We start from the raw sequence: 25,438 nt of genomic DNA on the forward strand, positions 1-25,438 counted from the left end.
TCGCTGAATTGACCTGATACGGATGAGTTTAGCTATTATAAAGTGTTCTATAAGTTAGAGATTGTAGTTGAAGGATTGGTTGAATTTTAATCGAGCCATTGAATTAGTGAAAATTACCACCAGGTTATAAATTGGCCTCATCTCCAAGTAATCTGAAAAGTACCGTGGAGAAATTTTCTACTAAATGTGAAGGTTAGGAGGATATAACTTGAGGGTATTAGAATAGATTGCACATTGTATGATTGAATCATACAAGGTGTGTATTTTTACATTTTAATCGAGGAAATCATGTATTAATTTTCCACAAAAAGGAAATCTACGCCCGAACATATACGTGGGTTATTGCCCGTTAGCAGGAGTGAGCTCATATGGTAGGCTCTAACGGCATATTAGAGGAAGAAATAGACTTGCAAGAAACTTTTTAATTACAAGCTAGATAAAATCAGGTTCAAAGCCATTTATAACCACAATATCCCAGTCCTTCTGCTTTGAAGGGGAGTGAAAAATCAGCTTTAATTCGAATCTTCCAGAGCAGGATGGCCTCAAAGGAAAGAATATGATTTCGTTGTATGCATTGATGATTTTTTTATATAGACTTAGGCCAAAACTGAAAAGAATCTGATTCATCCACCTTTTTTGGTGAGTAATAAAGCTAGAAGAGCCAAGTTTCATTAAATTTGTTGTATAAAAAATATGCAATTTGTCATTTTTAAAATCATTTTAATAAAATTTTGAATTATAAATAGACAATAGATTTTAAGAATGTTTAATAGAAAATCAAGTATTTTTCTGATAATTAAATCATCAGTGATATGATTGCGCGATTGGGTACAATATACCATGTCTATCAGAATAAGATTGGTCGTTATTTTATTATTATTCTGCAAATTTATTTTATTTTTAAAATATGAAACAAAATAATTAAAATTTACATTTTTACCTTTATAATTTGGCAATGGTTTCACGTCACTACTTTTTCTATGTTGTTTAGAATGTTTGTAAAAGGTAGGTTTAATGAGATCAATGATAGGTTGCATGACTTGAGTCTCACCGCCCATTGCACAAGGTGATAAACTAGTAGTTGTAATAAGATCAACAGGAGCTATTTTTTGCGCTTCAGTCATTACATGAGCCGACTTTTTATAAGATGTGAATTTTTTTAAATAAATTTATTTGAATGATATTCAAGCCATCGCATTTGCCATAAAACTTACCAATTTTCAATTTTCCTTATCATTAAAAAAAGTATATGACATACAAGAAATTTTTAAATAAAAAAATCGGGTCTAAATATTTTTAAAGGTGGTTTTGGCTCTTAGATTTGCCTCGGTTATTCAACTCTAATAAGCAATAAAAAAATACTAACAAATTTAAACAATAAACCCTTCAAAATTAATTGTACATAATTTTAAACAATTATATAAATTAGTAATTCATTATAAAATGTTCTGTTTCAAAAATTTTTAGGAAAAGGGTTTTGGTTCAAAACTCTGAATGTAACTCTTCATTAGTGATTGAACAAATATTGTTAGTTCAAAAAAGTTCAGAGATGTAAACTAATGATCCACATCGTGCTTAATTATTTAAGCCTCCAAAATTTTGACCAGCCTGGCCCGATCCTGAATAAAAAAACTTTTATTTCACAAAATGCCTAACAAAATTTATCAATATAATTTACATTTTTACACTAAACATAATCGAGTTTATGATTATTTTACATAAAAAATATTGGCGCCTTGTTTCTTGCAAAAATTAAAAAATATATCAATTTTATTTCAAAATTTAAGCCCGACCCGGTCTGAATTTTTTTAAAAAAATATTAGGCCTTCCCCAGCTCGAACTGATTTTTTTAAATAGGCTAGTTTAGAGTCGGGCAAACTCCGATCTCTGATTCTTATTACATTAACATTTACAATAAGATTTTACTTATAATATGGAGATAAAAAAAATAGATAATTATGTAAAATGCCATAAAAATGATTCCAAGTAAACAAAACTTTCTTCATGGTTATTTTATTATATTTATTATTTTAAAAACTTTATTTTTTTGATAACTTAAACCCTCAGCCTTTAAAAAGGGTTCGAAAAACATGAGAGTTCACAAGGTTGAGGTTTGTATCGTATCCCTGAAAAAAAAATTAATAGGTTTTTTTAAAAAAGGCTTTTTATAAAGACCAGTCAAAATTGAAGGAAAAAGTATAACCTGATTCTTCAGCTTAAGCGCCGATTTGTAGAAGATAGAATCCTTAGGGTTATACGTTTTGCAATTATCGATCATGAGGTTGAAATCGCGATCGAATTGTTCGAAACTCTGGTAGAGATTATTTAGTAGTTTGTATCTCATGGTAGAAAAATCCATGGGTTCCGATATGAGGGTTAAATAATCTGAAACCTTATATATATATATAATAAATTAATCAAAGTATTTCAATAAATGGAAAGAAAGTGAATTTAGGGCAAAACTTCCAAAGGTGTGCCCCAATGACATTGATAGTAAATTTGATTGATAATTCATTTTTTAAAAGGTGTATATATTGAAAGGCATGTGATTTAGGCTAAATGTTAAATATTTGGATGAAATGTGAAAGGCATTGAGATGGAAAATCTTTCATTGGCGTCTACTACAGCCATTGACATTGACTTCAATGTATGCACACTTGATGTTGCATCCTATAAAATCAAAATGTTCTATTAATTAAGGAAACAGTCTTCTTATAGTCATGGTCATGTGATTGTTTTTACTATAAATTCTATAGGATTTTTTTGGTAAATTCGCCATTTCCATAATTATTTTTCATGAATGATACCATGAAGTCCAAAAATTATATTTATATTAAAATATAGTGTTGCGTAATCGGCTAAAAACTACGCTAAGCCTAATTAGACTTAACCTAATTCGACTTAGCCTAAAAATCGGCTAAAATTAAATTAGTCGGAAATTCTGCATCGGCTAATCGTCCGTCAGCGTTCCGTAAGATATGTCTAGCATTAATTATTATTTATTTATTTTTAGTAAAATAATTTATTTTATTTATATTTAATGTTAAATTTTATTATTATCAACCTTTATATGATTTGATATTTTTTGTTTAAATTATTATATTATAAAATGAAAATATTATGAAAATAGATTTATTTATTTGATGTTTTTTTAGTTAAAAAAATGATATGCTGCTATTTTAATATTATTTTTGCATTACTATTTATTCGTGATTTTCACGCCCAAAATTTTAGGCAAAAAATATTTTTAGAGTTCAAAATTTTTGAGAACATATTTTGATTTGATAAGAATTTTAAATCTTTTTGTAAATAAATCTTTTTTAAGGAATTCTTTTGTGAATTTTATTATAAACAAACAATCTTTTAGATGAAATCTTTTATAATTTTTTTCTTTATCATTTTTGTAAAATTATTTTTTTTTAAAGTATATTAAAAGAGGTAATTTTTTCCAAATTTTATAATATTTATATTAAACTTTTTTATGCTATTTTATATGATCTTTTAATGATAATATTTTAATGCGGCAATTGTCATATTCGTTATTTTTTAAGATTTTTGAAATTTTTTGACACAAAAGGGTAAAAATATAATTTATATTGTAAAGATGTTAAATTATAAATTCAATGAAGATTGTACCATAGAAAAGTAAAAATTATCATAATCGTTTTTTTTAGAGTTTTATGATTTTTTTTGACGCAAATGGGCAAAAATATAGATTGTTAACATGTTGTATTAAAAATTTAGTGAAGATGTACCATCGATAAGTGACAATTAATTAAGTTTTTTCAATTTTTTTTGAAACAAATGGCTAAAAATAGATTGTAAACATGTTAAATTAAAATTTCGATATAGCATGGAAAAGTGACAATTGTCACAATCGTTATTTTTAAAGTTTTTTTGACGCAAATGAGTTATATAATATAGATTGAAATCTATTTTTACCATATGTTTATAAAATTCAAAATCTTAGGATAAAATTTATAGGATGTTGATTGTATCATATTGATAAATAATAATCATATGGTTTTTAAATTCTTTTCATAAAAATCTTACCCTGAATTAAGACTCAGCACGATTTCGTCGTGAGTATACAAAGTTTTGGCTAACTGTGAATGCAGGGTTTTAAATTTTAAGAGATGTAGAATTAAATTTTATTAATTAAAAGATAAGATTGTGAATCCATATCTTAAAAGTTTAAAAACATGAGTTACAACTTTCTTTAGTAATCACTTTGCATATTTTTATCAAATTTAAAGCAGGATAAAAGGGATGATTTTAAACATGAAATTGAAATTTGTTTTTTTTGCTTCTCCAAATGGTACCAACAAATTTCTCAAAAAAAAATAAGAAAGTTAAAGAACGAAAATTGTGTTAATTGGCACTTTTCTGAATTATTTCAATAAAATTTAAATACAATATCTTTTTCAGAATGATTTCTCAAAAAAATATTGGAAAATGTTTAAAAAATAAAGATTATGAAAATTGTCACTTTTCCATGCTACATCTTCATGAAATTTTAATTTGACATTTTTACAATCTATATTTTTACCCATTTGCGTCAAAAAAATTCAAAAAACTTTAAAATAATGATTATGACAATTGTCACTTTTATATGGTACAATTGAAATTTTAATTTAACATGTTATAAATATATTTTTGTCCATTAGCATCAAAAAAATCTAACAATTTAAAAATACCGATTATGATAATTGTCATTTTTCCAAGGAACATCTTTATTGAATTTATAATTTAATATCTTACAAAATAAATTATATTTTTACCCTTTTGTGTCAAAAAATTTCAAAAATCTTAAAAAATAACGAATATGACAATTGTCGCATTAAAATATTATCATTAAAATATTATCATTAAAATATTATCATTAAAATATTATCATTAAAATGTTATCATTAAAATATTATCATTAAAATATTATCATTAAAATATTATCATTAAAATATTATCATTAAAATATTATCATTAAAATATTATCATTAAAATATTATCATTAAAATATTATCATTAAAATATTATCATTAAAATATTATCATTAAAATATTATCATTAAAATATTATCATTAAAATATTATCATTAAAATATTATCATTAAAATATTATCATTAAAATATTATCATTAAATATTATCATTAAAATATTATCATTAAAATATTATCATTAAAATATTATCATTAAAATATTATCATTAAAATATTATCATTAAAATATTATCATTAAAATATTATCATTAAAATATTATCATTAAAATATTATCATTAAAATATTATCATTAAAATGTTATCATTAAAATATTATCATTAAAATATTATCATTAAAATATTATCATTAAAATATTATCATTAAAATATTATCATTAAAATATTATCATTAAAATATTATCATTAAAATATTATCATTAAAAGATCATATAAAATAACACAAAAAGTTTAATATAAATATTTAAAAAAATTAACTGGAAAAAACCACCTCTTTTAATATACTTAAAAAATAGATAATTATACAAAAATGATTTTAAAAAATCATAAAAGATTTCACCTAAAAGATTGTTTGTTTTTAAATTCACAAAAGAATTCCTCAAAAAAGATTTATTAAAATATTTTTTGCTTAAAATTTTGGGCGTGAAAATCACTAATAAATAGTAATGCAAAAATAATTTTACAATAGCAGCATATCATTTTTTTTATTAAAAAAACATCAAATAAATAAATCTATTTTCATTTCATTTTATAATATAATAATTTAAATAAAAAATATTAAATCATATAAATATGTTATTTGTTGATAATAATAAAATTTAACATTAAATATAAATAAAATAAATTATTTTACTAAAAATAAATAAATAATAATTAATGCTAGGCATATCTTACGGAACGCTGACGGACGATTAGCCGATGCATAATTTAGGTTATGCCTAATTAAGTTTAGCCGATTTTTTCACCTAAAATCTCGGCTACGCCTTTTTGTAGTCGGTTAAAATCAGCTAATTAAGCAACACTAAAAATATACTTTCATTAAAAAAAAATAATATTTATACTTGTTTAATATCTACGGGTTTATGGAATATTTGATGAGTATCCAAACTTTCTAAGTAATATAAAATAGGCCGTAGAAACAATATAAGTGGTCTTAGCTTGTGATCGGTTATATTTTGGGATAAAGCTATCTTTATTGTATAATTTACAATTTATAATTATAAATACTAACGTATTTTAATCATTTTAAACGTGAAGTTCTCAATTATGTTGTAAAATTTAATTTTTTTCCTCTCTTTCTTTCTCGCTTTCTCCTTTTTTCTATTAATTTTCCTTTAATAATATAATTTAAAAAACAATAATTTTTACTTTTTCCTTTTTCAACTTTTCCCGCTTCCTTATAAGTTCGGTAAGCAGGCGCGATTTTTCTAGATCCTGTCTCAATTTTAACCAAGGTCTAAACAGGTGGTGATAACTGGAAGAAACATCGTCGAGATTAAAAAATTTTGCATTCGATTTCCTGTGAGGAAAATCTTTGGAGGAAGAACGAAATTTTGTGACCGATAAAATAGAACTCTTAAAGGGCGGTGGCGATTTGTTCTGAACAGGAGATATGTTGGTCATGTTGGAATATAATTCCGAGAAATAAGTCTTTTTGGAGTATTTCTCGATCCTCGAGTCCTCTTTTTTCTGCCAATCCACCAACTTTTAAAAGGTAAAAGATAATTGGAATATTATTCGATTTAAAAAGTTTCAGTATCATTATTAATACTTTAAAAATGCAACTCAATTATATTTCCACGGGGTTCCCTCAACTTCACTAAAAAAAATTAAGAAATTAATTAAATATGTTTTTATCTAATAAGATAGTCCATATAAAGTTAAAAAAGATGATATGATATCGTTTTAACTGGTTATATGTTATATTTTTTAATAAAAATGACTTATTTAAGTGGATGTTGCTTTTCCATAATCATGTTGTATACAGGGTTAGGCACAATCAAAAAAAATTGGTTGAATATAAATACAATTAAACTTCATAAAAAAGTATTTGAATATTAATACAAATAGGTTTCTATTAGATGTATTTCAAATATAAATACCAAAGTTAAAATATCTAGAAACAAAAATGTGGTATCTGTATCTAGATACAAATTTTATGTATCTATTTTTAGATGAATTTATTTTATTTTATTTTACATTTTGTTATATTAAAAATGATATGAATTTCATTAAATATTATGTCCTGGTTTATTTCATTACATAAACAAAGCAGATATATTTTATTTTACGCAATGGATGAACGACAAAATTTTGAGAAGTTTTATATTAGGAATCCAACATTTATTTAATCTTATAATTATATATTTTGTATATGTATTGTTAAAATGTAACAATTATTATTTATAAATTTAATTATATATTTTGTATATGTATTATTAAAACTAAAAATTATTATTTATCATTTGATTATATATTTTGTATATCAATTCAATAAAAAAATCTTTAGCCCGCTTCTAAATTTCAATTTTAAGATTAGAATCCTAAATTAGGCATTATGCACACCTTATATAATTATAATACATATATATATATATCTCTTAAAATTATATTAATACCTATATACATCTATACATCTATAAATAATTATATCTATATGAAGATGCATTTCTACAATTATATCTGCCTGAAGAATTTGTAATAATGTTTCTAGATGCAGATACATTTTTAGACGATGCATTTGTCTCTAGATCCATTTGAAAATTATCTTATCACAACTCTGTTAAATATCAAAAAAAAAATATTCAAAAAAGTATTTTAAATAAAAATAACTTTGAGGAATACTTTTTAGAAATAAACAAAAATTTGTTTTTACTTATGATATTTTATTAACCATTTATTTTTAAGAAAATTATGCAGCAAATAATATCATATAAAAAAAAATTGCAGGCTTATTTTAAAATTATATCAGAAATATAATCTTTATATAATAGAGCAAACATATAAAACAATTTGACAGATTTCATGGTGCTTTTTCTACATAATCCATTTTGATAAATATTTTGAAGAACCTTCCATCTAATATAGTCAATTGGCATTTAGGAGACGTGAGAACTTTTCCAGATACTCTGCTAAAAATATTTATCATAATATCAACTCGATAGAACTTGAATCTATATTTTCGAGTTTTATATCATTTTCTTTAAATAATTTATTTTATTTCTTCAATTTAATTTTCATTATGAACGTTGCTCATTTTAATAAAAATAAGGTGAAACAGATAAGACCTCACTCTGATAACAAAGTTAATATTTAAAGAAATAAATTATAGTTTTACAAAATAAAAAAATTAAATTGAATTCATTATAAATGATAATAAATATAAAATACATACAACAAATAGTATAGTCTCTAAATTATTTTAAAAAGATAGTAACAAAAATGTATTTGTATTTTCCAGAGTTGGGGAGGTCCTCCGAAAAAAGAATCTAGATAGATTCCTTATAAAAAAATAGATCTTAACAGATACTAGTATCTTATTCAAAATATCAAAAAGATACAAGATAAAAAATACTTGTATTTTTTGCCAAATGAGAGTATCTTAAATACGAGATACTTTTATAAAATTATCATTACCAATTTAGAATAGTATATAAAATACATTGATGAAGAACATAACATAAGCATATAATAAGAATGAATATTTACAATAATTAATAGAATATTTAATGACGAGTTAATTATAATAATCAGGCAATTTTTTATTAGCTTTAGCCCATTCATAGCATAATCAGCGAAAAGAGACTAGTATTTTTAAGAGTCAAAATATTGATTTGATAGATTTAAATCATTATTTTTAGGATAATCAATTTTTTAAATAATTATCATTAAGCCTTTGCCATTTCGGCGTCCTTGCGCCAAAACTAAATAATCTTTCAACTGAAGCTGATTAAGATATTGCAATTTTATTGTTTTAAAAAATTCCCTTAATGGAAGGATAATAATTTAGCATTTTTAATATATTTCGACGGTCAAAATAATTTAAAGCCTCCAGCTCAATGTTATTTGTATTGAGCTCAGCAACATTTGTTTCACCAAAAGTGATCATTTTCTGTATAAGATATTAAATCCTAAGTGGTATAGTTTGAGCTAGATATATACTACTGGTACTACATTTAGGACTTCTTTCAGTGGAGTATTCAGGATTGATCCATGGGGAAGGGGGGTGGGGGGAATTTAATTTTTTGGGGGGCGGTAGGGGGGGGGGGTGGCTTCGCCTTCAAACCGCATTTTAAAAATTTGCCAATTTTGTGCTTTATTGGTGTCTAACCACTATAGTAGCCAGCATAAATGAAAAAAATATTAGTAACAAAATTTTTGCCAACTTTATGATTAATACGGGGCCGAAAGCATTATTCTGAAAATTTTATCAATGTTTAGTCAATTGTAAATTAATTCAATCCATTCGGTGTAGAAAGAAGAATAAAATCACCCCTCAAACCTCCCATTTTTTATGATCACTTAATATTTCTTATATAATGTTAAATATAATTATTTTAATCAAATTTTTGCATATAACAAAATTTTGCAGAGAATTTCATTATAGATTTTATTTATTATTTTATACAATAAAATAAATTTCAAAATGTATAAATTTTATACAGATTATATTAAAAATTTATTCTAAATAACTATATTTTAAAAAAATAGAATTACAATAAAATATGAGTAATTCTTGTGCGGTATTTGAAAAAATAATTTAACAATTATAATATAATTAATACAAATGAGTATATTAATAAAACAAATAATTCTTATTAGAGATCCACAAAAGTAGGAAAATAGGGATCGGACTAGGTCGGGCCTAATATTTTTTAAAAAAATTCGGGTCGGGTTGGGTCGGGCCTTGGAAATTTTTATCTAAATATATCCATTTTATGTTATATTTTTTATGTAAAATAAAAATATTTGATTTTATTTATAAAAACTAGACGCCATATAACATATATCTTTTATTTTGAGTAATTATAAAAATGAATTTCTATATTTAAATAAATTAGGGCCAGGCCGACAAAACTTTTTAAAAAAAATTTCGGTTCGGGCTGGCAAAATTTTTTTAAAATAATTTCGAGCAGGGCCTGGCTTGAAAAATTAGGCCCGATGCAGATCACTAATTCTTAGTGCAAATGCAATATTTTTATTAAAAATAATATAATATATAAATATTATGACTAAGAATTCATTATAATTACGTTTTAAATATAAAAATTTTGTGACTAAGATCATATTATAATAACATAGCAATTTTATAATTTGAATTTATAAAGAGAGGTCTATTATTCTCTGAGATTTGACTAATTCATCTAGAATCAAATTTTTATCTAGAATAATCTCCTTATAAAAATATTGCGAATCCATTTAAAAGGCTTTCACCGGTGCTATATAGATTTTTAACCTTTTCAAAGATGAAAAAGACCTTTCATTAGTGCAGGTGCTATTCGGTAAGGTATCTAAAATAAAAAGCAATGTTTTGATATTAGGAAGGGAAAAGTGCAATTATACATGTTAAGGGCCTGCAAAGCATATTTTGGTCTCAAAGAGTACTCTATTCTGTCAAAATTTTTATACCAAAATTCGACATCACAAAGTAATTTATCATACGATCCTGATAATTCATCAGAATAAAACTCTGAGATTTTCTTAATATCCTCTCGCGTTTCAAGTGTATTTAGACTCAACCGGCAAAAGAAAATAAAAGCTGTTTAAAATAAAATTGTGACTAATAAATCTTTCCTTTAATTGAAATAAAAATGTATCAATAAGGGAAGTAAAAATATTTATTTTATAAAAATCCTCAATCGTAGATGCATCAATATTTAGGCGATTGGACTATCAGAAACTACTCTAGGTTTAAAATTTTTAATCCCAAAATATTAGCGATCACCTTTACTTTCTCATTATATTTACCAAATTAAATGATTTTTCTTTTATTTAAAAATTATAAAAAATTAATTAAAATTTTTAAAACTATCTAATTAGTTTAACAATATAAATTTTATTATTAAATTTATAAATATCTAATTTAACTATGCGAGAAAAAATTTACAATATATTTTTATTGTTATTTAATATTTTACATATAATTTTTAATATATATTTTTAAACCATGTTATCATTTAAAATTAAAAATTCTTGTTTTTTAAAATATATTTCATTTTCATATGGTATATAATTTTATTTATAAATTGAAACCATTTTTTAAATAAAATTATTTGCAATAAGAAAAAAAAAATTTTTTTCGGAGGTTATGGGGGGGGGGAGGTTAAACCCCCCCCCCCTTTTCTAAGCCACTGACTTCTTTTAATAATATAAAAGAATTTTTTTTTATCTTTCGACTTTATAAGTTCTTAAAATATAGATGTGATAATAATTCCAAAAAAGCCTTATCATATTATTCATTATCATAAGAAAAAAAATTTCTCAAATCTTTTGCCCATACCAAAATATTTTAATGAAGATAGGCTTTGCAACTTAAATTTTTAAGTTTACATAAGTCCCATTAACCACAAATAGTATGTAATTCCCTACTACTCTGCCCTTGTAGTTTGTCGGACAATCAATTGCTTCAAATAATAAATTAAAATGTGATTTATATTTTAACAGTGAAGTCATACTATCGTATAAAATATTCCATCTAATTATGCATGGAAATTTTAGCTGATTGCCACATGTTATCTCCCTTATCTTTTAAGAAAATTTGGGCCTACCACTTGCGTCCCATAGTTTTGGACATTTTCCCATTACCCCATATCAATTTTATTTTGTGTAATTATTGATTTTATTTTATTAATAGCATTAAATGAAGCTGATATACTGGGTTGAATTTTTTTTTATGGTGGTAGAGTTTGCTGATTTTCTTTGCTCTTTTAAATACAACTTATATTGGGTATAAATGCCTATATGACATCTCTAATTCAAAACATAATAATATATAATTATATTGTAACATAAAATTATCATATAAATAATATACTAATATGTTAACAAAATTTGTATAGGAGTTTGTTGAACCCTGTATCATTTTTTTGTTTGTACGGGTTTGTATTTAGCCTAATGTTATCCTTTTTGACTTAAATTATTTAAAAAAATTTACATCTAAAATTTTAAGATTGGGATTTGATTCAAGGGAACTTATTTCCATAATTTTCCTTTCACTACCATGAGAGTTAATCATCTTACAAATTAAAAAATATTACATAAAATTGGTAATTATATTCTTTCGAGTTACATTTAATTTATATATAAAATATATAATTTATTTATTTCGATTTGATGTTGTTAATTTTTATCTATCTATCTTAATGAGAATTGTAAATATTCAAGGTAATTTTGGTTGTCGAAAAAAATAAGGTTTTAAAAGAATCTTTTCAGAATAAAGTATCTTAGATACAGATACTAGTATATTATTAAAAATGTTAAAAAGATACTGAGTACAAGATACAAAAGGATCTTGTATCTTAGATACAAGTCTTAGCGGTACTGCCCAACTCTGGTATTTTCAATAACTATAAAATAAAATTCTTCGATTTTTAACGCAATCATAAAATTAATATAAAAAAAATTGTTATAACATATTTTGATTTGTAAGCTATTCTATTACTAATTTTAACTATTTATATATTCGCATTACACTTAACATAATTTTAAAAAAAAGATATATAAAGCTTTACTCATAAATGGTAAAATATATTTTAATCTTTTATATAACCTCTTTAATGACTAGAGCGGAATTAACGCCAGTTGCGCTAGAAGAGGACTGATTGAATTGGAACCTTTTGATGAGTGAAAACCCATTCCTCGCCTGTCTCTTGATCTTCCAATAACTCAAAACTCTCTTGAGAATGGCCTGTTTGGTTAATTGTTCATTCGCTAACGCGTCAGGGGTAGAATTGGTGCTGGAGGAATTGAGAACAGAAAAGGAGGATAGGAAGGAAGATGTGGGAGGCCAATGCGATTTAAGTAAAGTTTTTAGGCTGTGGTAAGCAATTTAGTTAGGATAATAGTGTAAATAAAAAAATATTTAAGTATACTTCTATTTTAAGTTCATTTTTGATCAAATTGAGTGAGGACCAAAACTTTACCCTTAGAGGTTCCCTTATCCCTTTCTATTAAAAAATTTTTTTTTAATGTTTTTTGTGTAATTAAAAATTTCATGGTGTTATTTAAATTGTCTAACTAAAAAACTTTCGAAATGAGGCTAGAATTTATATATTTTTATTCTGTTTCTGCTAGAATCCTGTAACATCAGGAACAAAATAGAAGCTGGAACGGGCCTGAAAAAATTTGATATATTTCCGTCCTATTCTTTTTTTTAAAAAAATCAGTTGGCATTTATATGATATTTTGTAATAAAGAGATTAAATAGATAAATATCACAAAATTATCAAAGTATTTGCTGATATTTAAATCTAATGCATAATACTGCATTAGATAATAATAAAAAATACTTTGAGCTTGATATATATCTTGCGCTTATAAAAAAGAGCGCCCAAGCCATCCCCAGATCTAAAAAAAATTGATACTGAACAAAATCGATTTTGCAGATATGCCAATAACCCTCATTCATTAAGACAAGGTTCGATTTGGACATGATTTTAAGGGCGTGGCTAAGGACAGGACTGATGGTAAATACTGAACTAAGCCCTGACCATTAATTGTACCTTGGGTGCACATCTACATAGCTATAGTTATTAAATCTCAAAAAGTAAAAATTATTCAAAAACTGTGACATTTTTTAAATTTAAAGCTGATATCTTTTATAAAATTTAAAAAATAAAATATATTCCTCTCTTTACAGAATTTTTATCATAATAAATAAAATATAAACCTCTCTTCGCTCAACGCAGGCATGACTATTGTGGGTGGCACTGGAATTTTGGACCTCCTTGCAGCCATTAGTTTTCTAGCCCTTTCGACTAAATTCACAGACGAATGGGTGTTATGCGGATTTGCCTTTTTATTGCTATTAAGGTACTTGTAATAAGGGTCGTTGGGTTCGAGTGTGAAATGGGGACTTTTTTTGATGGACCAAGACTTGCTCCACTCCTCCGACGTCAAGTTGGATGGGGTATGAATGTCACAATAAGCTATCTTCTTAACCGCCAAAGGGGATAACGGACCATTAGGATGGATTGTAGGAGTATTGGTCAAAGAATGTGTTGGAGGATGGTAAACCGGGCTTGACTATTTAATAATAATTATAAATTCTTTATTTCTGAATTTGATATAATAAAATATTCCATTTAGATGAGTAAATTAAAGTTTTTTTTAATAAAAAATACAAACCAATGATTAAAATTTTACTTGGATTGCCATTTTGTGACTATGTATTATTCTGAACTATAAAAGAAACAAAGGAAAAATACGTTCTCAAAATGAGTGAAGCAGAATTATAACCCAAAACAATCAAATAAAAAAAACTATTTATATATTGTAATTAAATTTTAAGGCCTTGTTCATAGTAAGGGAACATCACTTGTGGATATTTTTCAAAAGAACAAATTATAGGTAAAATTTATAATCTATAGCGATGAAATTCATTATATCGCATTACGCAGTCATTGTAATTTTACTATTATTTGTTCGCTTTTGAAAAATATTCAACAATAAAATGCTTTTTCACTTGTTAACTTCAAAATAGGCTTTTTGTCTATTAACTTGAGGTTGGCATGACTCTGCCTAAACCAACCCATAAAAATTTTAGACCATGTTTTTTAAGCCCATAATTATTTCTACCCAGCCCATAAAATATATTTTGCATAGTTGTCCTCCAACCTGGCCCATAATAATTTTTACGAATAAAAACGACCTAAATTTGGATAATTATCAACTGTAAAAACATTTTCAAAACTTTAGTCCGGCCTGGCATTAAAAATACTTTTAACATTTTGTCCAGCCCGGTGCCAAGATTTTTTTTCCTGGCCTGGATAAAACCATGTCCTCTAATGTTAATTCTAATTTTGTAAAAATAATTTTTTTGGTCTTAAACTATTTCTAACAATTAACCCTTAGTTTTGATGAGAATTTTGTCTAATTTTTTATGCCAAATTGGAAAGTCAGTTGAATTTACCTTGAAAAACGTCTCATTTCCATCTTCTATATTCATGCCATTATTAAAGTTAGAGGTTTCTAAGGCCATATAAAGACCGGCTTGCTGAGCGCAGGTCACATGAAAAGCTGTGTAACAATTTGTCTTTTGGCATTGAATGCAAGCACCTACGCCCCGCTGCTTACAGATGTAGCATGTAAGACGCCATCTAGCGGCTGGTATCTTATCCACGTTATCTACAGGCTCAAGGAAAACAGTATTGCCTTTTTATATAAATAATTTTTTCTATAATTATTAAGAAAATTAAAAATAACTATAAGAAGCGGCAAATTTTTTAAAATTAAAAACTAATGGCTGACCATCTAAACAAGGCTAATATAAAATAATAAATTCATTCTCTTTTCTTTCTTTCCATCAAATGCCAATATGTCTCTAAAAATAACATTAGGCGATCAAAAAAAATGTAAATTAAATTATTTCTGGTTAAATAAGGTATTGTACCAAAGGAAACTTCGGGGATCCATAAAGCGCAAACCACGTGAGCCCATAAATTATCGACAGCTAATTCATCATAATCTTAAATTATTCCATTTTATAAACATTTAAAATATATATATTATGTATATATTTTAAAAAAATTATCAGTAATTTTAAGCTTTATAAATAATCGTTAATAATGTTTATGAAGAAAACAGTGGGCGTTAGCTCTCATTATTTAGGCGCGCTTCGCGCTTAACAATCGTGCTTAAAGAAAGGTCTCTATAGAAATTTTATCTTGTAATATATCATTTCAAACTTGTCTTAAAGTCAATGATTTCAAATTTATAATAGTAAAATGATATTTAGATAGCTAATTCATGACTTTTGTATAGACGGCAAATATACCATAAAAAAGAGAACAAATTTAGGAAACTTATCCAATTTAAGAAACATATTGTTAACGCATTGTTATCAGCAGGGAAAATTAGTAAAAGAAAAGCAGGGAGGCCTTTGAATGAACAGATAATTTTAAAAAAAGTTCTTCTATAATGGCGCCTATATCTTATATCAGATATGACCACATAGGTCATTGACCGAATGCCTGCGAAACGAGGCAAAGGTGAAAATTATGCATAAATACATATTCCTGAACAAAATTAACAAAATGTAATATATATTTGTTATAACCAATATAAAAAGTGTTTTCGAGATTTTCATAATAGATATTTGTATTTTATATTCACTATGTCTGATGATCTCATATTGAAACATCATTTTTTTACCTTTATAATTAAAAACAATGAAAAAATTTTTGGGCATCTATAAATTTTTCTTTTTTAATTATTTAAAAGTTGGCGTCAAAGGGATAAAACTATACAAGGTAAAAGTTAGTGACTTTACAGATTTGATTTGATGTTTCAAGTTTATGATAATAGATAAATTTGAAAATGATACTTTAAAATGTAAAATTCGATCCATAGTAGTTACATAATTTATTTTATTTACAGACACTGTGATGAGTGTGTGCCCAGCTTTAAATCTTTTATCACGTTTTTTAATTGAATAAAATACAAAAAAAATTTTTTTTAATTTTCTGACGTTAAAAATATTCGTAAATTTCATATATTAAAATAAAATATGACAAAAAAATCGATTTTAAAATAATGAAAATAAAAGAAATCTTAGAACTTTTTTTTATAAAAAGAAACCAAAACCTAAACAAATAGGGCTTATTTGGTTAAAGCTGATATTTTATACAAATATAATTAACCCACAATTAAGCTCATTTTAAAATAGAATAACCAAAAATGTTTTGATTATAATTGATGCTTATTGTAACAAAAAGAAAAAAGATAGATAGGAATAGGTATGATCCAACCCCAAATATTAGGAATACAAAATTTAATTAGAATTACAATAAAAATATACTGATTTGTTAAAAGATAAAAAACCTTGGTTTTATATAAAAAAAAATCACCAATTTTAAAAACAGGGAAATATGTGCAATAATAATAAGTAAAAAATAATAAAAAAAATAAACGTAAATTAAATAATCAATAAAATCAAAATGTTGGCTTGTTATAAGAAATAGCCAATGTGATGCGCTTATTTCAACAAAAAAATTATGGTTTAATTATTTTTCGTTTATATAAAGGAGAAAATTCGGTAAAATGTCGAATTACTTTTTTTTAAATATAATTCCCATATTTAGATCATTAAATCAAATAATATTCATTTAAGATCTTTTGCATCACATAGATTACTTAATTCGGATATGATTTTAATTTAAAAATTGATATATAAAAATTGAAATTAATTATTTTTGAATAATCAAAGATAAGAGCAATATTTTGAAAAACTTGGATATGACCTGATATATACATTGATGGGCAGTAACGGGAATACTTGTATTTATAAAAACTTAATACAAATTTATTTGAATATTCTAGAAAGCATTTAGAATTTGTATACTAATAAATAAAAAGTATTTTGTATTTAATGCGATTTTAATTTAATTATAAAGTAAATCCATATTTATTTATTAATATAAACTTTGTGACCCGAGTTATGGAAAAAATTAACATATTCCAGTTTAAACACTATTTTACTTTTAAAGTTTATTAACGAAAGTGAAGATATAGGTGTTTTTTGAAGATGAGGAAGATATAGTAATTGAAAAGGAGTTTCTATATTATTTGACAATTTTAAATGGAAATTATTTCAAAATATCATAAAAATCAATAAAATAGTGAAAGCTAAGGTAATATCTGCCAAACCAAAAATAAAACAAAATCATAAATTAGATTGATTCCTTCTAGTAGAGGAATACAACAAGGTGACCCTCTAGGCTCCTTCTTATTCAGTCTGGGCATTAATAGCCTAATACAAAGCATAAATGACCAATGTAAACTAAACCTTCATAACTGGTATATCGACGATGGTATACTAGGCGGCTCACCCAGCGAAGTTATGAAGGCGGTCGAAATAATAAAATCCAGCGAGAGCAGTTTGGGACTGCGAATCAATCAAGACAAGAGAGAATATTGTCCTCTTGGAATCATCGACCTTAACTATGATCCTATGTTCAATCATACACCATTGAACTTCTTAACACATCTCGGATCTCCAGTGGGTAAAGACGAGTCCTTTGTCAAGTTCTTCGCCGACACTCTACTAGAGATATCCCTTATGCGCGGTACACTATCTCGCCTCCCAGCCCACCAAGCGTTCTTTCTATTAAAGAACTACCTCCTAATCCCAAAAATTCTATATACACTCCGATCGTCACGTATCTTCCAATACGACGTCAACCTCGCTGCACACGAGCTAGAGATTAAACACCTTACAGAGGATATACTCAATCTCAAATTCGGAGACCTATCTTGGCTACAAGCTACCTTGCCAACCAAATCCGGCGGTATTGGCATACGATCGCCTTCCCTACTCTCTGTTAGTGCGTTCATATCCTCTCGCCTGTCCTGCGAGCCCATCATACACGCACTCACAAAACATCCTGACCCTTTACTTCCCCAGGCAATTGATCTATGGAAATCTCTTTCATTAGTCGATTCTCCCTCATCGACACTGCAGAAGTGGGATAAGCCTCTAGTTGGCAACTCCGTTGCATACCTTAAATCGAGGAGCCAACCCGAGGACCATTCTCTACTCTTCTCCATTTCCGCAGACAGCGGATATGAATTTCTCGAAGCTTTTCCATCGCGAAACCTTGACCAGCTCCTAAGCAATGATGAGCTACGTCACGCCATCGGTCTAAGACTTAATTGTGATATGTTAATACCCTATCACTGCATCCTTTGTCAAACGCCGGTCAACTCCAAAGGCCGTCACTCTTTACACTGCAAGCGCTGTAGAGGCAGATTCATTAGACATTCAAAATGCAATGATACTATTGCCAGGGCCCTAAAATCTGCCGGTATCCCATCAACCCTAGAACCCACTGGACTCTACAATTCTGATGGTAAGCGTCCCGATGGCTCTACCATGATCCCTTGGAAGAGGGGGGAATTTCTAACCTGGGATTTCTCATGCATCGATCCCCTTGCCCCTTCCAATATAAATAGAGATGCTCTAGTAGACGCCGAGACGAATAAACTCGCTAAATATTCGCCATCGCTTCCGGCCAATTACACATTCCTACCACTAATCGCCACGACTCTCACATCGTTCGGCTCTCACGCCCTTGCCTTCTTTAAAGAGCTGGGGAAACGGATCTCTACTAGGACCGAAGATCCCAACGAGGGTTACTACCTACGCCAAAGATTAGCCCTCAATATAATAAAATCCAATTACCTCAGCTTCATATTCTCAATGACTGATACCCCCTAATTACTTACAATTTATATCTAAATTTTATTCATTAATTAATATTGAATTTATGATTTTATTTTTATATTTAGTATTACATAAATTACTAACATCTTAAATGTTCTATTATATGATATTCTAACTGATTGATTAATATAATATATTGTATTTAATTTAATATTTAATTTAATAAAATAAAATTTATTATATACTCTGTAAAAGTGTTATTAATCATATTTGCAATTATTACAAATTTATATGATATGCTACTGTTGTAACAATAAATGTAATATTTTATAATGTTTGCATTACTAGTATTTGATCATTTTCGAAAATGGTTAAAAATAAAAATTTTATTTACGTTTAAAAAAAATGAATATAGTATTAAAAAAATCGACTTGCAGTGTATTCGACAACGTATTTGTCTTTATACTTTTTTTTGAAAATTTTTTGTAGGTATTTAATAATAGTATTTATATTTAAAATACTTCTTTTTATAAAAAAAACGTATGTATTTATTCGAATAAAAATTTTTGGAAAATTTGCCCAACCCTGTTCATATATCCATAATGTTCGCGTTTAAACAAAAAAAAAGAAATGGATGATAAAACATGAATCCGAACCATAACAAATACGGTATGGGTTCAGGATAAAAAATATCAGTCCGTTTAGAATCTCTAAAAACGGCTCAAACTTAGATTCTGTTATTAATATGGTTTCACGCTTCAGTTCAGGCTCATTGGAACCTTCGCTAAAAATCTTATAAATATTGGGAACTTTATTTTTGCATAATTATAATTGAAGAATTCACACTTTTATTTAGGCATAATAAAAGAGACTATTAAACCCTTCTTTGATTGTTTCAATTTTTCTTTTATTCAACTCATTATTTTTAAAAAAAATTATTAACTTCAAGATTTACTCTATATAACATTGATCTAGGCGATATTTTTATCTGCCACTATATTTAATTCATTAAAAAAACAAGATGTGAATATTTTTTGAAAGATAAATAAGAACTAACCAATATCCCTTCTGATAGTCGTTTTAGCGGTAGAAACGTTTTTAAAGGCGGCAGGTCTAGTCCCGTCGGGACACAAAACGCACTTGAGTCGAGAGGCAAAACTAGTAGTATGGTTGGGAAGTCTGAGGCAGACTCGGCACAGCCATTGGCCTTCAGGCACGTAGGGAACTCCGTAGCATTCTTGGTGCACTGGCACGTCGCAGGAATCACAGAATAGGATAGCGTTGACGTTAGAGCACTCCCCATCTAAGCATATGTTGCATACGGCATCCGAGTCCGGTGGATGACAATGGCAAGAGGTGGGGGAATTTGGAGAATTTGATTTGATATCGGGAGTTGATAGTTCTTTATAAGTAAAGTATAAAATGTTAGGAGAGCGGAATGGTCAATAGAGCCATTGGTGTATAACATATAATTTTATAATCAAGCATCATTATTGTTACATTATATTTTGAATACCCTTCTAGAACGAATGCGAAAAAAATTTATTTAGATCAATGAATAACAGAGCTAGGCGATTTTAAGAATAAAAATGTTTAATTTTTGTGTTCAAGAAAGAAATCAATTTGATTATTCAAATAAAAGCGCTCTACTCGTATCGAGTATTAATACAATAACTAAAAAAAATAACATTAATTGTCAATTTTTTTTTAAGAGATAAATACCGTTCATAGAACTGGTAATCATTGTATAAAACCTTAAAACATGATTAATTTTTGCATAGGATTTTTTTAAATGTAACTAAACTTAAGGAGGAATGGGGCTCATATATGCTCATTATTTTTTAAAGATCTATATAAGGAGACCGTGGAGAAACAGAACAGGAGACACGTCAAAATACTGTATTTACCATGTGAAAAACATTAAAGTTTGGACAATTAAATTCAACGAACCGAGTTTGGAACTCTTAAATCTGGAACAAATCTAGGAACCTGAATGAGAACTCTCTTTTGAAATGTATACTTGAACAGGAACCCATTTTTAAGTTTTCAGGAACCGGTTCTGGAACCAGTTCAAGTAATTTACATTATATCAGAGACCTGCAGATGTACCATTTGCATGGTCCGATCCGGATTTTTTTAAAATATATTATAATTATTTTTAATTTTTATAGATAATAATGGCGATTTAAAATATTTGGTTTTAAAATATACGGCTCGGTCCAGGTATCTTAAAAAATATTAGGCCCGGCCCAGGAATATTTAAAAAATATCAGGTCTCTCCATTATATACATGTTTAAAATGTTGTATGATATAATTAAGTAAATAGGCGTCCACTATTGGACAGCAATTTACCAAGCTGTTTAATTATAGAGGGGTGGTGTGTTTAAATGTTTTTTGCTTGCTTTAATAATTTGTAACAGAAACCTGAACCGCATATTCATAAATATTATAGATACCCATTTCAGGAAAAAAAATATTTCAAATTTCATAATATATTTGTTTATTACTTATTATGTAAATATATTAATGTTATTTTAAATATAAATGATATATCAATAAAAAGATTTTTAATACTTTTAGACTCATAAATATAAACTATAACTGATTATTAAAATAAATTTAAATGACTTATGTTATGGTATAGTTAAAATATAGATGTTTCTAATAAAAAGTATGTTAAAACTATTAGTATGCTTAGAATACAAAATCAGATAGGATACGGATTGGTCGATATCAATTTAATATAGGTAATATTTGCCCCCAAATGGTATCGGCACACTCTTAATTGTAATATATATGTTTCCCCATTTAAAAATTTTCTTAACATTTTTTTGCATGTCAGAACATTTACATGGGAATCATAAATATTTTTCTACCCTCCAATTTCAATGACGATTTTGCATCATAGATTCCTCCCATAGTAAAAGTGCTGTGGGAGGGGGGAGGGTAATATACTATCTTGACATGGACCTTAAATAAAATTCAAAATAAAAAAAGCCAGTAAATAATATAAATAAATTTATTTATCTTCTATATAAATGGGACCATATATCTAGGAATTAATAATAAAATTGGCAAAAAATGAAAAATTTCATGAATTTAGTTGTATTATTTGAAAAAAAATTAAACTTGGGCCCATTTTTTGATAAATTTAAATAAAACTAAATTAGATATTATTTTAAAAAGATAATTATATTTCAAAAAAGTTTTCAGAGGCCATTTCCAGGCAGAACGTTTTTTCAAAGCGGTTTTTGGGTAATGTTACCATTTTTTTTATTTTCAAAAAAAATGCCAAATTCTAGAATTAATTTTTTTATATAATATATCCAGAGTCACATTTCAAAATGACATTTAATCGTTATTAAAATCAAATCAGTTTGTTTTCTATTTTTTTTTCTCTTTAGCTTTCACCTTTTCTGGTGGTAAGCACCTTCAACATCTCTCTCCACTTTATGTTATTAATACAATCTCTTTTATCTAATTTATACTTCTTTATATTGGCTCTAACTTTATGGCCCCATACGATTAAAAAAATGGGGATGTAGATTGTTTTTATTAAATATTATTATATTAAAAAATTAATTAGAGCAGTTAACATTATTATGGAAATAAGAAATTGATTGCTGCTAACATTATTCAAAAACCGCTTTGAAAAAACGTTCCGTCTGGAGATGGCCAGAGGAGTTATTTTTTTCCACTGATTTAGTTTTGATACAAATTTTTAAAATTAATAGTACTAAGAAAGCATATTTCAGGTGACTAGTTCAGAGCATTTCTATTTTATATCTAAGCAATTTTTATTTTTTATAAAACAATTTAGTTTTTTATTTGGCCATTTCAATTTTAATAGAAATAGAGCCTTATATAATAGTGATAGTAAAAGTATGATTTGAAAATTGATATGTGGAGAAATTATAATCAACTTATAGCATTATTATAAGTCTAAGGATATATAATAACTAAGACCAAGTTTCATATTCCCTTCCCTTGTATGGATAAAAATATAAATTGAGCTAATATGCTGTTTTTTATTATAAGTTAAAATTATTTAAATTTTAAACATTATTTGGCAAGTTGTGTCTACAAGGAGTAAAAGGCAATGATCTTAGAAATCCAGGCTGGACCTAAGGTAAATAAAAATTATAACTTTGTAGGAGCTTAAGATTATAAAAATTAACACAACCATGCAAAAATATTTTAAAATGTTTCAAATATTATTTATCAATCAGTTAAAAAATAACATGAAAAATCATTTAACATATATTTGCTTTTCATATTTTATGGGATATCTGAATTTTTTAAAAATTACATTCTTTTCAGGGCTGTGAACCCAAACCCAGACCCTGAACCAGAACTAATAAAACCCTGAGATTTTATTGAAACAGAACGCTGAACATTCTGTTAAATGTAGGGTTCAGGTTTCAATAATTTTTTTAAATTATAAAAAAAATTTAACAGCATTAAAAAAAATAATATGTAAAATTTATAAAAAACATATTAAATATTTAAAATATCATTGTTTTTCATTATTTTCAATATTAAAAACATTTTTTGTGAAAATAATTTTTCATGTAATCGTTTTTTTATATTAGTGTATCTATTTTAAGTAAATTAAAAAATTTCTGAACACTGCACCCCCTTGAACCAACCCAATTCAGATTTTTTACTAAACCAAAATCCGAACTCTTTTTTTTAGAAGGAGAGTTCACAGCCCTGATTCTTTTTAAAATAAAATTTCATGTTAGTGCCTAAAAAAGGTAAAATATGATGTTAAACAAAAATAGCAATGCCTTGGGATAAATGCTACTTGATCAATGTTTTATGAAATTATCTAATTAAACATCTGAATCAAGCCATTTAATAAATTTTAAAAATCTAGGTCTACAAATAAAAGGCCAGATTTTAGGGAAAGAAAAGGTTGGAAATATTTGAATTCAGTCCAGGCCTAAAAAATCTTACCTCAGCAAATCCCTAATATATCTTAGGGCACACTTCTTAGATAGCAAAAATAAGCATGGTGCCTGTAGGACTGTTTACTAAAGAAAATGTAATTAAATAATGTAAAATAAAAATAAATAAATTTGTTAAAATATTTCTAAATTAAATACCTGTCCTTTCAAATTTCAAATTTTTTTTCATCATAGATTTATTTGGCTTGTATAATTTATCATTAGTTTGATATGATAAATTGTAACTGATAAAGGCCTTTTTTTCTATCCTGTCAATTAAATATTCAAATGTGTGCTCAAAAATTTTGCAATCATTTGATTCATTTATACATTTGATCCATTCATAATCATCTTCATCCATTTCATATTCTATATCATCATTACTCCTTTTTAAGTTATTCTCATCAAATACATATAATTTTTTGTTTAAATTTCCCTCCATATAATGGTTAATGTTTTCATCAATAATTTTAAACACTGCTTGAGGAACATTTATCTGTGTTAAATTTTTGTCATATGATTCAGAATTTTTCCTTAAATTTTCTTTGTGTGAATTAGAATGATTTAATTTTTTAATAACAATATTTAGAAGTTTATCAATTCCAACTAATTTTAATGCTTCTTCTGTTTTAATAAGTGCAATATTTGATTTTTCCAAAAGAATGTGATCTTTATATATTAAATTAGAAATTACTTTATTAATATCCTTAAGTTTATGTCCATTGAGTGTAATATTTAAAGATTCTTTGAGTTTTTGAGAAGATATTCCTTGAAAGGAATGTTTACGTCTCCATTTTTTGAATTTAGACTTCTTCTGATTATTTTTAAATACATTTTTTATTGGTTTAAAAATCATATTTGTATTGATTTGATTATCAGATTCTATGTTCAACATATTATTATAGGGTTTTTTTTCTTAAATTATTGTTTATGTCATAAACCAAAAAATATTTTAAAGCGCATTATAAATGTAATATATTTATCCACGAGGTATAAAACATAAATGATTATATTTAAATCAACAAAATGAACAATTAAAGTGTTAAAATTATGTTGATAGTTTTTTACATTACGGATCAACAATTTTTCAGGCCAAAATATTTATTGAATAGCA

The 25,438-nt window shown here is 26.3% G+C and overlaps 1 protein-coding gene across 1 annotated transcript in view; it reads right to left on the reverse strand.

Annotated features, from left to right (window-relative positions):
• LOC135923119 (bromodomain-containing protein DDB_G0280777-like) overlaps positions 1-24,848 on the reverse strand; it is a 46,601-nt gene extending 21,753 nt beyond the window's left edge. Inside the window, exons 1-10 of the mRNA XM_065457697.1 lie at positions 24,484-24,848; positions 20,432-20,776; positions 15,604-15,678; positions 15,124-15,365; positions 13,882-14,237; positions 12,763-13,027; positions 6,363-6,698; positions 6,056-6,184; positions 2,204-2,392; positions 941-1,136 (exon numbers count right to left, since the gene is read on the reverse strand). Coding sequence (XP_065313769.1) covers positions 941-1,136; positions 2,204-2,392; positions 6,056-6,184; positions 6,363-6,698; positions 12,763-13,027; positions 13,882-14,237; positions 15,124-15,365; positions 15,604-15,678; positions 20,432-20,776; positions 24,484-24,766 — 2,416 coding nt within the window. The 5' untranslated portion in view covers positions 24,767-24,848. The remainder of the gene's footprint in view (positions 1-940; positions 1,137-2,203; positions 2,393-6,055; positions 6,185-6,362; positions 6,699-12,762; positions 13,028-13,881; positions 14,238-15,123; positions 15,366-15,603; positions 15,679-20,431; positions 20,777-24,483) is intronic.
• Positions 24,849-25,438: the final 590 nt, after the last annotated feature.

Source organism: Gordionus sp. m RMFG-2023, chromosome 2 (assembly GCF_954871325.1).
Source record: "Gordionus sp. m RMFG-2023 chromosome 2, tfGorSpeb1-WG-v2, whole genome shotgun sequence".
NCBI lineage: Eukaryota > Metazoa > Nematomorpha > Gordioida > Chordodea > Parachordodidae > Gordionus > Gordionus sp. m RMFG-2023.